Source organism: Triticum dicoccoides, chromosome 3B, assembly GCF_002162155.2.
Source record: "Triticum dicoccoides isolate Atlit2015 ecotype Zavitan chromosome 3B, WEW_v2.0, whole genome shotgun sequence".
Classification (NCBI taxonomy): Eukaryota; Viridiplantae; Streptophyta; class Magnoliopsida; order Poales; family Poaceae; genus Triticum; species Triticum dicoccoides.
The window spans coordinates 539,087,201-539,098,745 of record NC_041385.1 but is presented as its reverse complement, the minus strand read 5'-3'; the positions used below and the strand labels follow the sequence as shown (position 1 = coordinate 539,098,745).

General features: G+C 49.2%; 2 protein-coding genes across 2 annotated transcripts in view; both read left to right on the top strand.

The window, feature by feature from the left end:
- LOC119276953 (NADP-dependent malic enzyme-like) overlaps positions 1-2,367 on the top strand; it is a 6,196-nt gene extending 3,829 nt beyond the window's left edge. The window contains exons 12-20 of the mRNA XM_037558139.1: positions 210-257; positions 355-408; positions 507-605; positions 720-809; positions 885-962; positions 1,067-1,141; positions 1,230-1,320; positions 1,540-1,668; positions 1,763-2,367. Of these exons, the coding sequence (XP_037414036.1) occupies positions 210-257; positions 355-408; positions 507-605; positions 720-809; positions 885-962; positions 1,067-1,141; positions 1,230-1,320; positions 1,540-1,668; positions 1,763-1,851 (753 nt within the window). The 3' untranslated portion in view covers positions 1,852-2,367. The remainder of the gene's footprint in view (positions 1-209; positions 258-354; positions 409-506; positions 606-719; positions 810-884; positions 963-1,066; positions 1,142-1,229; positions 1,321-1,539; positions 1,669-1,762) is intronic.
- Positions 2,368-5,630: 3,263 nt separating this feature from the next.
- LOC119281506 (B3 domain-containing protein Os01g0723500-like) lies at positions 5,631-7,548 on the top strand. The gene is made up of 4 exons (XM_037562008.1): positions 5,631-5,884; positions 6,143-6,599; positions 6,657-6,745; positions 7,126-7,548. The coding sequence occupies exons 1-4, from the start codon at positions 5,792-5,794 to the stop codon at positions 7,393-7,395; spliced, it is 909 nt and encodes a 302-aa protein (XP_037417905.1). The 5' UTR covers positions 5,631-5,791; the 3' UTR covers positions 7,396-7,548.
- The last annotated feature ends 3,997 nt before the right edge of the window (positions 7,549-11,545 follow it).

Genomic DNA, 11,545 nt, shown 5'->3' with positions numbered 1-11,545 from the left:
TATTTGACTACACAATTTTTCATGCAAGAAAAAAAAACTACAATTTTATGTGTGCCAATTTTATCAGGATTAGTTCTCCTTTATTTTATGGTTCATATTATAAATATTACTATTAATTTCATTGAGTTTAAGTTTCTATTCATCGGTTCATTGGAGGCTGTGTAGCATATTTTCTCCACAAACCAATATATTTGCTCTGGTGCTTGCAGGCTGGGACAGGTATTGCGGAACTTATAGCTCTTGAGATGTCAAGACAGGTGGTGCATATTTTTTTATCTTGGGTTTTGCTGTCATTTGCAGCTTGTGCACACATGTCATGAATCTGGATTGTCTAATAATTGTTGCCATGTGCAGACAAAAACACCAATAGACGAATGCCGCAAGAAAATCTGGCTTGTTGATTCAAAGGTTAAGAATCTAGGAATATCTCGTATCTCTTTCAGTAATTTGGCCTGGAATTTCAGTGTATTCCTACTTGCTAACTATAGATGCTAATCAATTGACAGGGCCTGATCGTTAGTGCGCGAAAGGAGTCTCTTCAACACTTCAAGAAACCATGGGCTCATGAGCATGAGCATGTCGGCAACCTCTTAGATGCAGTGAATGTATGAGTACACTTTTGAAAAAGAATAATCTCATGGGTTCACCTTAGTTGTTCTCAGTAACCTGGATCTTTGCAAGCTTATCTTCTGACCCAAGTTTGTCTTCTGACATTCCAGGCTATCAAACCAACAGTGTTGATTGGCACATCTGGAAAGGGGCAGACTTTCACACAGGAGGTTGTTGAAGCCATTTCCTCATTTAATGAGGTAACTTTCACCGTGCTAACTTGTTTTACTTATTATTTTGAACAGTATCTAATGGTGTTCTGTAAGAAAATGTAGATGCCTATCATTCTTGCCCTGTCCAACCCAACGTCGCAGGCTGAGTGCACTGCTGAACAAGCTTACACATGGAGCAAGGTAATTAATCTCTATCGGCAATTAACTTGCTCTGTACTCGTTATCTTATTGATAGAGGTATGCAACGTTTTCAGTGCTAACTGACTCACTGACTGGCTTAACAGGGTCGAGCAGTGTTTGCAACTGGAAGCCCATTTGATCCAGTGGAGTACAATGGCAAGATACATGTGCCTGGCCAGGTTTGAACAGCGAAAACTGTTCATTCAGAGGTTTTTATCTGCTTTAAATGGTCTGCACTGAACTTTTTGATATTGGTCCTGGTCACAGGCAAACAATGCATATATCTTTCCAGGGTTTGGCCTTGGGGTGGTGATGTCTGGGGCAATCCGTGTGCATGATGACATGCTTCTTGCAGCCTGTAAGTACTCGCCGGGATAGCTAATGTGCAACATATCGCTGTGTAATTCCACCATACAAAATACAAATTTCAGAATAACTATTTCTTTTTAATTAAGAAGCTCTTCAGGACCCAACTTAGTTTACATGAAACTGATATACGCATACTGTAGGTCTTCTTGAAATAGTACTATGTGCTAATCCAGCAAACTGAATTTAATCCATTCCTTCCCTGGAACAGCGGAGGCTCTGGCTCAGCAGGTCACACAGGAGAATTTTGACAAGGGGCTAATTTATCCCCCCTTCTCAAATATCAGAAAGATCTCTGCTCATATCGCGGCCAACGTTGCAGCAAAGGCATATGAACTTGGTCAGCCACCACACTTGCCAATGTTCTTAAGTTATTAAAATATAAATGCTTATCATCGTCTTTGCTCACCATCAATCCGTCTCACCCGACGTAGGTTTGGCGAGTAGGCGCCCTCGGCCGAAGGACCTGGTCAAGTATGCAGAGAGCTGCATGTACAGCCCGATTTACCGCAATTACAGGTGAATCCGCATTCATCCGGCTGTGTACAGAAACAGTTTGTCCAACTACTTGCTTCAAAATCCCTGAAGAACACCACTTGTGGTTAAGCTGTGCAACCGGAGTTGGTTCAAGCTCTGTTTCGTATTTACTTCCTGTGCTGCCTATTCTGTAGTACTCCCTCCGTCCGAAAATACTTGTCATCAAAATGGACAAAAAGGGATGCATCTAGAACTAAAATACATCTAGATACATCCCCTTTTATTCATTTTGATAACAAGTATTTCCGGACGGAGGGGGTACTTCCTTCGTCCCACAATGTAAGACGCTTTTGCAACCTATTTTGGGACGGAGGGAGTATTCGCTTGCTACTACTACTTGGTCTGTATACTGTAGTAGTGCTTTTGCCCTGGATGTGATGTATAAACTGCCTTTGTGGCCAGATAAGATAAGTCTTTGAATTCTCATCGGACAAAGTTATCGTCCAGTGCATGTGGTGGAGAAGGACAGGTTTGGAATAAAAGTTTCTATAGTTTCTTCCTCGGTACTATGGCCATTGTTTTCTGCAAGTAGTTGGCCGCATGCATTCTTGGCTCTTTGGTGGCGACACCAGAAAAGATTCTCCTCCTGTAGGCCGTGGGTACGGTGCCCATACATGCATGATACTCCATGGGGAGATTTTGGTAGGTAGGTGCAACGGGCACCAGGTAAAGATCATTTTTCTCAGCATGCTCTAATCATATGTATGATGCAACAATTTGGTGCTTTCCTCTACCGTATGGCGCAATAATAATTGCAATCTGTGCATCTTGGAATGCATAAGTTGTGACCTTGACTGCGAGAGTTTTCTTTTTCAAAATGAAGGTATATGATTTGCCTCATCCATTAAATGAGAAGAGAATAGAGTTTTACAAGTGACCCGCATCACCGCATAAAAATTACTTGCACAAAACAACATTCCCTGGTTTTAGCACCCACGGTAACCCAAAGGTTAGCTTCATCAACTACAAGTTTGAGGAGGATTGGCAGTAGCGCATTCTTGTGGAGGAACACTCTAGTTTCTTTCATTTCATACTGTCCAAGAGACAAGCACGATGAGAAAGGCCATTTTAACTGCGAGAGTAGTTGATAAGGCTCGTCTCTTGCGTTTTTGGGTGTAAATGACACTGTCCAAGTCTCCATGCTGGGTTCCAATTCGATCATCATTGTACTGTGGCAGAAAGCTGCAGCTAATCATGGAGCAAGACGCTAGCGGCAATTCTCATCTGATTGAGCAGAGACCTATGAACTGTAGCAACGAATCTAGGTTGGCTAAAGCGAGATTATGCAGATGCAAATTGAGACTCTTGCAATTTCTGCCCTCCCATACCATCTTGTAGTACTGCTAGCCAAGGGAAGTGAAATAAAGGGTGCACTGCTTTTTTTTTAAGGAAATAAATTCTATTCCGCTTAGACTAGGATCCTAGCCATATGGCTAGTCACCACACCCTTGAACAAAATCAGGGGCAATATCTGCCCAAACATGCGGGGATGTCTATGACCAGTCCTCAAACATGGTTTTTTTTTTATCACATTGTGCCCAAATGAATGACTGGAACCTGTTTGAAAATCCAATTATTCACGGGAAGGAACATAAATTAAAACACATTGAATTTGGGGGATGATCAGGCCTTAAACTTTCTCACATAGCTTGAGAAGATGCACATCCTAGGCACTCGTCAACCAGCCATGCGTAAAACCATCATATAACCTCTATTATTGAACATTTTTACTAGGACCAACCATCAATGATAGATGGTAAATCTTTGACACGATAACAGATTGAAATATACTCAGGAATCCGAAAAGGCGTGATCTCGCACAATGATATCACTGTACACACGTGTGCTTTCCTGTTGCAATTGTACGGTGTTATTTATATATTAGCAAGTGTACTATTTGTGTCATTATTGTGTCGTCTTTCGTGACCACTTTATATATTCTCGACTCATTTTAGAAACATTGTCGTTGCAAAGAAGAACCAGATGCCGTTCCTAGATTATAGAATACGATATTTTTGTGTGGAAAATAAAGTAGAGTTTTCAGCAGGAGCCGGCACTAAATATAACACATTTTTTTGTCATTTTCCTCTTCTCGAGTGAATCGGTGGAACCTATTTGAAAATTCAATTATTCATCCGAAGAACTTAAATTAAAACACACTGAATTTGGAGGAGGGGCGGGTCTTAAACTTTCTCACATAACTTGAGAAGATACACATTTTAGGCACTCCTCGATCGGCTATGCGTAAAACCATCATATAACCTCTATTTTTGGACATTTTTACTGTGATCAACCATCAATAATAGAGGGTAAATCTTTGACATGACGACAGATTGAAATATACTCTGCAATCTGAAAAAGGGTGATCTCGCACAGTGATATCACTGTATATATGTGTGCTTTTCTGTTACAAAAGTATGGTGTTATTTATATATTATCAAGTGTACCGTTTGTGTTATTATTGTGCCACCTCTCGTGGCAACTTTATGTATGTTCAACTCATTTTGGAAACATTGTCGTTGGAAAGAAGAACTACATGTCGTACCAAGGTTATGGAATAAGGTATTTTTCGTGGGAAATAAAATACAGTTTTTAAAAAAATATGCAGTTTTGAGCTGGAGTCGATGCTATTAGCTTCATATAACGCTTGGTTTTCAACATGTGTATATTAGAATTAACAACCCCACAAAGACCACCACAGCCGCCTCTTCCTCCTCCTATAAAAAGCAGCTAGGGTTTCTGCCTCTCGCTGGCTCCGACGCAGGTCCACCTCGTCTCCGGTGACCCTAGGGCCATGGAGGCGCGGTGGATCCTGCCAAGGGCCGGCGGGAGGGCTTCGTTTTTAGTTGTTTCTTTCAATTTTGTTAGGATTTGTGTTCTGCTCAGGAAGACAAAACGGCGGCGGCTTTTTGAAGATGGAATAAAGGTCTCCCCGCCTAGCCCCCGTTCCAGTGGTGCGTCTAGCATTGTTGTTGGGCGTGTGGAGGTGTGTCTTCGGCGGATCTATCTTTGGTGGATTTGCTCGGATCTCGTTGGTGTTCGTCTACGTTCGTGTGTCTTCGGATTGGATCCTTCCGATCTATGTTATTCTTCATCTGCGGCGATTGCTGTTCTGGTGCCCTGGTCCTATGGGGCCTTAGCACGACGACTTTCCGACTGTCTACTACAACAAGTTGTGCCCGACTCTGACGATGGAGGGGCGATGACGGCGACGCGCCTTCGGCTCGCTTCAGTGCGTGTAGTCGTCGCTAGGTGTTCTACGGATCTAGATGTAATTTTTATTATTTTTGGTATTCGTTGTACTGCCATGATTGAAGATGAATAGACCGGAAGATTTCCCGCAAAAAAAAAAGAATTAACAAACTTTGGGGGGAAAAAGTTGGCATATATTTCGATATTTTCCTGAGAAAAACAGAGGCATACATTTGACATGTACGAGCGCGTCTACTCGCGTTGCATGCGAAGTGCACGGTTGGTGTCAAGAAAAGCGAAGTGCACTCGCTGGAGCATGGGCCCGGGGGACCTTGCACCCATGGTGGGGCTAGATGGTCAGCGGTAATAGTCATTTTACTCGGGTGAACCGGTGAAGTGAGCATTTTTGGCTTGAGAGTGGGCGAGCGGGACGGTGTGTTGCACTGCACCCTGGTTTCCGGGGGGCTTTTTGGCCTAGTTTAATCATCATCAGCTGGCACGGCGCGCGTGAAATCAAATCAGACACCGCGCGCTCCACACGGAGGGAGGCTGATCGCCGGCCACAGCCAAAAACCAACCACCCCATCAAAAGCCGAGCTCTCTCGTCTCTTTCCCCGGCCGGTAAAAATTAACCCCTCGCCCTTTTTTCCAGTGCCCTCGGCAGGTTTAACCAACCACCACAACACGCGGGTGCTGATCGATCGCAGTGTGAGTGCTTGAAGCTCTTCCGATCGATGCCGGACACGGAGAGGCAGTCGCCGTGGGCGTCGGTGGAGAGGCGGCCACACTTCTTCAAGGTGCTCATCGGCGACTTCAAGAAGCGCCTGGTGAGTGCACCATCGATCGGTACATGTAATTGACTGCTTCCCGTGCTGTCTTGCATATTCCATTGCATGTGTTCTAGCTCTAACTTGGTTTGCCAAACCGATTAAAATTACCGAGAACAAAAAACTTGCATGCTAATGCATGCATGAATGCACCACGCTCTCGGCAAGGCATGCATGCATGCACCGATGGATTCGAAGCGCAAGAAAGTTTGCACACTTATGTCGTGTCCTCTCAAAATGACTCCTCCATGCATGCAGAAAATCCCGCCAAAGTTCTGCAAGCACATCCCGTGGGAGGCGTCCAGGAAGGCCAAGGGCCTGAAGGAGGCGTCCATGGCGGCCACCCTGGAGGGCCCCAGCGGCCGGACGTGGCAGGTCGTCATCCGCCGGACCGCCGAGGGCACCTTCTTCACAGCCGGCTGGGCCAAGTTCGTGCAGGACCAGGCGCTGCGGGAGCTCGAGTTCCTCGTCTTCCGCCACGACGGCGGCACCAGCTTCGCCGCCATGGTGTTCGACAAGTCGGCGTGCGAGCGGGAGGACCTGCTGCTCGCCGGAGACGCGCCCCGGCCGCGCAGGAAGCGGGGTCGGCCGAGGACGGCGTCGCGGGCCGTGGATGATTCGGCCGGCATGGAGCTGGTCCCGTACCGTGCGCCTGCCGAGCAGCTACCCCAAGTCGCGTGCTCCGATCGGATGCCGGAATCGGACAAGTCAAATGGTACGTCCCTCTGTTTCTCTTCCTTCTAGTACATAGCATTCAGATTTGTTTTTTCAGACGCAATGGCGGCGATGTTTTCCGTTCAACACAATGCATGTAACGGTCTTGCAGGATCAGCCGGGCATCCCGGCCCTATGAAGGCCGAGGCGGGCGCCGGCGAGCTCCCGCTGTGCTTGATCGCCCCGCCACCGTCGGAGTCGGGGCAGCTCCCGCCGGGCCGCTTGCCAGCCGGGACCAAGGACGGGTGCGCGGTGAAAACGCGGAGCATCCACGTCGACCTCGCCGCGGCCAGCATCCCCCCTTCCGTGAGGAAGTACAACGGGTACGTGTCCCGCCGCCGCCCCGTGGCGAGCGCCGAGCGGCAGCGGGCCATGGAGCTGGCGCGCGCGTTCCGGTCGTCGCTCCCGTACTGCGTCATCCGCATGAGCACCATGCACGTCTACTACTCCTTCATGATGGTGAGCGCCGGCCGAGCAGCCATAGCTAGCCCGTCAACTTGCCAGATGCCTGACCGTATGTGATGCAGAGGTTCCCCACGGGGTTCTCGAGGCAGCACCTGCCCCGGGAGAAGACGGAGATGGTGCTCCGGGACCCGGGCGGCAAGGCGTGGGCGGCGCTCTACATCCCCGGCACGAGGGACCGGCTGTCGCGCGGGTGGTGCGCGTTCGCGCGCGGCAACTGCCTCGAGGAAGGGGACTGCTGCGTCTTCGAGCTCGTCGGCGCGGCCGAGTTCCGCGTCCACGTGTTCCGGGTGGTCGAGCCCGCCGTGCCGGCGGTCAGGCTCCGATTAGCTTGAGCTTTAGCTGTACGCCTGGAATTACCTGGCGCGCATTGGATCGTCAGAAACATTCTGAACGATAGCAATTAATCCCAACGGATAATTACTGTTCAAATGCACACTCTTGGTGTCAATACTGGGAATAGTAGTAAGCTAGCACCGCTGGACCATTCGTCGCCTCCAGAAAAATGCAATGCAAGTAATTCAGGCTGATGACCGTCGGAAGTGTTTTCTCCTTGCTTGGTGCCCTGGTGAATGAAGTATCTAAGAAACTTCTATGTAATCTTCATGTGGACGATGCGGAAAAGTAATCGCAAGAACGTGGAAATGGTGTAAGTCGACGTCGCTCGTGACAAACCGTGAAGGAAATTGAACGAACGCAGCCTCACCGGCTGCTGCTGCTGTACGACGCCGACGCTACAGGCGGACATGATGTGGATAGATTGGGCTAATCCTTTCTTTACCCACTTGTACTTGTCGTTCCTGCCAACCCCAAAACGCCGTGTGCTCGCCGCAGCGGGCAGGGCGGGCGAACCCGGTTCCTCGAAAGTTCACTGGGACACGGGCTTTTGCTCATATACCTGAAAACTGTTTTCCAATTTCACTCTCTGACCTTTGACTTTTTAAACAGTCTTCATTCTTCTGAATTTTAAAATTTTGACGAGATGACATAAAATTAAATATAAAAAAACTTGAATATCATATCACGATATCGTATCATAATAAATACTATATTATTACTCTCTCCTTTCTAGTTTGGGCTCATCTAAAAAAATAGATTTTCATTATATTACGCTCACTTTGAGTCCAACTAAGTTAAAGTGCTTTGAGTCCCTCTCACATCACATTTAATTCATAGAGACGAGAAAGAGGCAATTAGTGATCATGTATGCTTCTTTTTCTACATGCATCATGCAAGTTCAGTTAGAAAGAGGGTACTGCACTTATTATTTCGGGAGTCGAACATGTAGGAAATATTTCATTGGGCAGTTTTATACCCACAAAACTAATGCCATCGACTCACAATCTACTCATGCAGGACGCACGAGTAGATTGTGTTATCTTGGGTGATGTGTTAGAGCATCTCCACCCGGCCCCGACAGCCCCCACAGGAGCACTTTTTTAGCGCCGGTTGTAAAAAAACGTCCCAGACATGCACCCAGGACCTCGTTTTTAGCCAGATTTAGCAAATGTTACGGCCGGCGCGCTCACCCCACACCCAGCTCCCTAGGGGGCAGCTGGGAACGCCGGCGCTCGCCTTTTGCATGCGCAGGCCCACCTGCAGCCCCTCTCTCTCCCCTCTCTCCTCTCTCCTCTCCTTTCTCTCTTCCTTCCACCACCGCCCAACACACAGCTCACGCGGCCGATGCAGCCCCGACGCCTCCCTCGCCTGGCGTCGCCGACCCCGCCCCGCATCTCCCCGCTCGCCGCCTTGCTCCTCTCCTCGCCGCGCTGCCTCGCTGCTCCCTGCCTGCTCGCCGCCGTGCTGCGTCCGCTCGCCGCCCCGTCCGGCTCCACCCGCGCGCGCCTCCAGCCCTCGCAGCAGCAGCCATTGAGCCCAGGAGGTCGCCGGACTGGAGGGGGCGGCGAGCGGACGGGGCCTTCCGTGCCAGCTTCGATGGGCGCGCGCGCCCGGCCTTCAGTGTGTGTGTGGAGCGGCCGTCGCGTGAGCCGGGAGGAGGCCGCGGTTCCCCTGCTCTGCCTCGCCGCGCCGGAGGTCGCCGCAGCCGCGCGCGCAGTCACAGCCGCAGACTCGCGGAGCTGCTCAGTGCGGCGACGACGAGGGCGAGGCGGACGCGGCCGTGCGTGGCCGGGCATGGTGCACCACGGTCAGCAGCAGCCTCGACGGGTTGGTCAAGTGCATGACGAGGAGGAGTCCGTCGACGTGCTGTGGAGCCGGAGAGCACGTAGCGGGAGCGGCCGGCATGGTGCGCCTCGAGGTGGAGCCGGGAGGAGGCCGCGGCAGCCAGCCGTCGCCGTGCGTGACGAGATGCAGTTTGCGCGGCGCGGGGAGGACGGCGGCGGCGGCGCCGGGGGGCGCGCCGAGCTCGAGCAGCGTGTCACCGGCAGCGGAAGACGAAGACGCGGCCGAGAGAGTCGCCCAGTCGGCTGCGGTCGTCGCGGACGAGCACGAGCTCGCGTGTCCCGGCAGTGCCCACAACATGTTTGTTGTAATGACAAAGCGAAAAAAAATAAGACACAACCTGGAGGGCACAACGGGCTGAAAATTTTTTGCACCCAAAAGCAAAATTAGCGTCGGGGTCTTTCCAGGGGGCCGAAAAAACGCCTCCTGGGAGGCACAACGGTTGGAGATGCTCTTATCTTGCAGGACAACGGTGGAGGGTGGCGAGTAGTCTGTACTGTGTATTTGGCCGGGGTGCATTGTGCATGCTTGGTGTGGGTGGTTGTAATGGCATTGTACTTGGCCGCATTCTTGAAAAGGTTGTCTGGAATTTTCTAGAAAGTAGTCAGTATTGTGACTTGCATTTTATCAGAAAAGTGTAACTTGGTGAAAAGTTATATCTCAAACTACACTTTGTCCCAAAGTAAACTCGCACCTTTTCAAAATCTACTAAGATAGTTTATTTGAAATTGCAATACCTTAAATTTTCCTATGGAATATCTTGGTACTCTTCTTTGAAAACATTTTGACTGGGACTTCTTAGAAGAGAAATGTTTAGAACACTTTGATGCCTACAAAAGCGAATCTTGTGTCCGTAGGTGGTAGAAATATCCTACTAAATGATGTCCTTTCTAGCAGCTCCTCTTACCACATGTCCCGTTCTTGTTTAACACGACCTTTCTTGAAAAACTAGACAAGCCTAGACGAAGATTTTTTCTGTCAAGGATGCCATGTCGAGAAGAGATACTATCTACACGGACTATAATTTGTCGATCTAAAAATGAAGGACTAGGGGATCTTACAAAACAAAACATGGGCCTTTTAGTTCAATGGTGGTGGAAGCTAGAGCATCGGGAATGTATTATTGCAAATTATTGTTTAAATACATGAGGAAGCAAATTGTTGCGGCGAAGTATCGGGTGAAAATAGGTTTTCAGTGAAAATCTGAAAATTCTCACATGGTCCATCGGATCTATAATGAGCGGCTCCGATCAAAGGTGGGATCTCCCACGATCCACTTAAACAAAATTAGTGGATAACTCCCTGTTCTCTCAGTGATTAACGAATATCATGTGGGGATTGCCTTGCCCAACTCCGATCTAACTCTTCCCCGGTCGTCCCATGGGCTGCTCCCGCGGGGAACGCCATGGCGGTTTCGAGACTTCTAGCGGCCGCGAGGCACGAGGCGGGGCAGACACAAAACCGGCACCGGCAGCGACGTGGGTACGCACCGCCTCAGAGCTCTCATCGGCAGGGAGGGCTCCCGAGGATCTGAGGCGAGGACGCCGCCCTGGGGGGAGGCAACGATATCCGCGACGTCCGCCCCGGAAGCTTCACCAACGACGCAGACAGTGTGGCGGGAGAGTGGGACTGCGTAGGTGACGCGCACGCGGCAGACCAGCCGCAGGGGTGAAGTCGAGCGGCATGGTGATAGCAGCGCATCCGAGCTGCTGCGCTAGGATGACGGTGGGTGTGACCTGCAGGGTAGCTGCGTCCATCACAGTAGCGTCTATATGCGTTGACCTCGAGCGGAAACACGCGGAAGCGTGCTGCCCCATGCTACACTTTTCTCTGAAAAATTATAGCTCAACTATACAGTTCTCTGAAGAAATGTCCGCACAACCTCTGTTATTTCCGAAAATGTACCTGAACATGCTAGCTCGATCATAAGGGTTGTGTAATGTTTGGCTGGGTCTTGTCCCTCTGTTTGTTTCTAAATTTTCTTGTAAAGACTGTAATTTGGGCCCATGTACATGTGTCTAGCTACAAAAGAGATTAAGATTGATTGGGTGGTGGACTCGTTGCAAAACTATGTGTGTAGGAGGCAAAAGAATGTGAATACAGAACTTCAGGATTCTTGCACAGTTTCAGCTTGATAAAATGTTAGCATGAAGCCCATAAACTAACATCTTTGTAGAGTTTTGCACGGTTCAACTTGATAAAATATTGGCACAACGCCAATTCAGAAATCACGCAACACATGAACTTGTTCAATGTAGTTCACCAGAACAAGCAACTAGCAATGTTTCTCTACAGATAAAGAAA

Excerpts from the sequence above, each read along its gene's own strand:
- LOC119281506 (XM_037562008.1), top strand. The coding sequence starts at position 5,792 with ATGCCGGACACGGAGAGGCAGTCGCCGTGGGCGTCGGTGGAGAGGCGG. Across the intron at positions 5,885-6,142 it reads GCGACTTCAAGAAGCGCCTG|AAAATCCCGCCAAAGTTCTG; the intron begins GTGAGTGCACCA and ends CCATGCATGCAG. Across the intron at positions 6,746-7,125 it reads CCGGCCCTATGAAGGCCGAG|AGGTTCCCCACGGGGTTCTC; the intron begins GCGGGCGCCGGC and ends TATGTGATGCAG.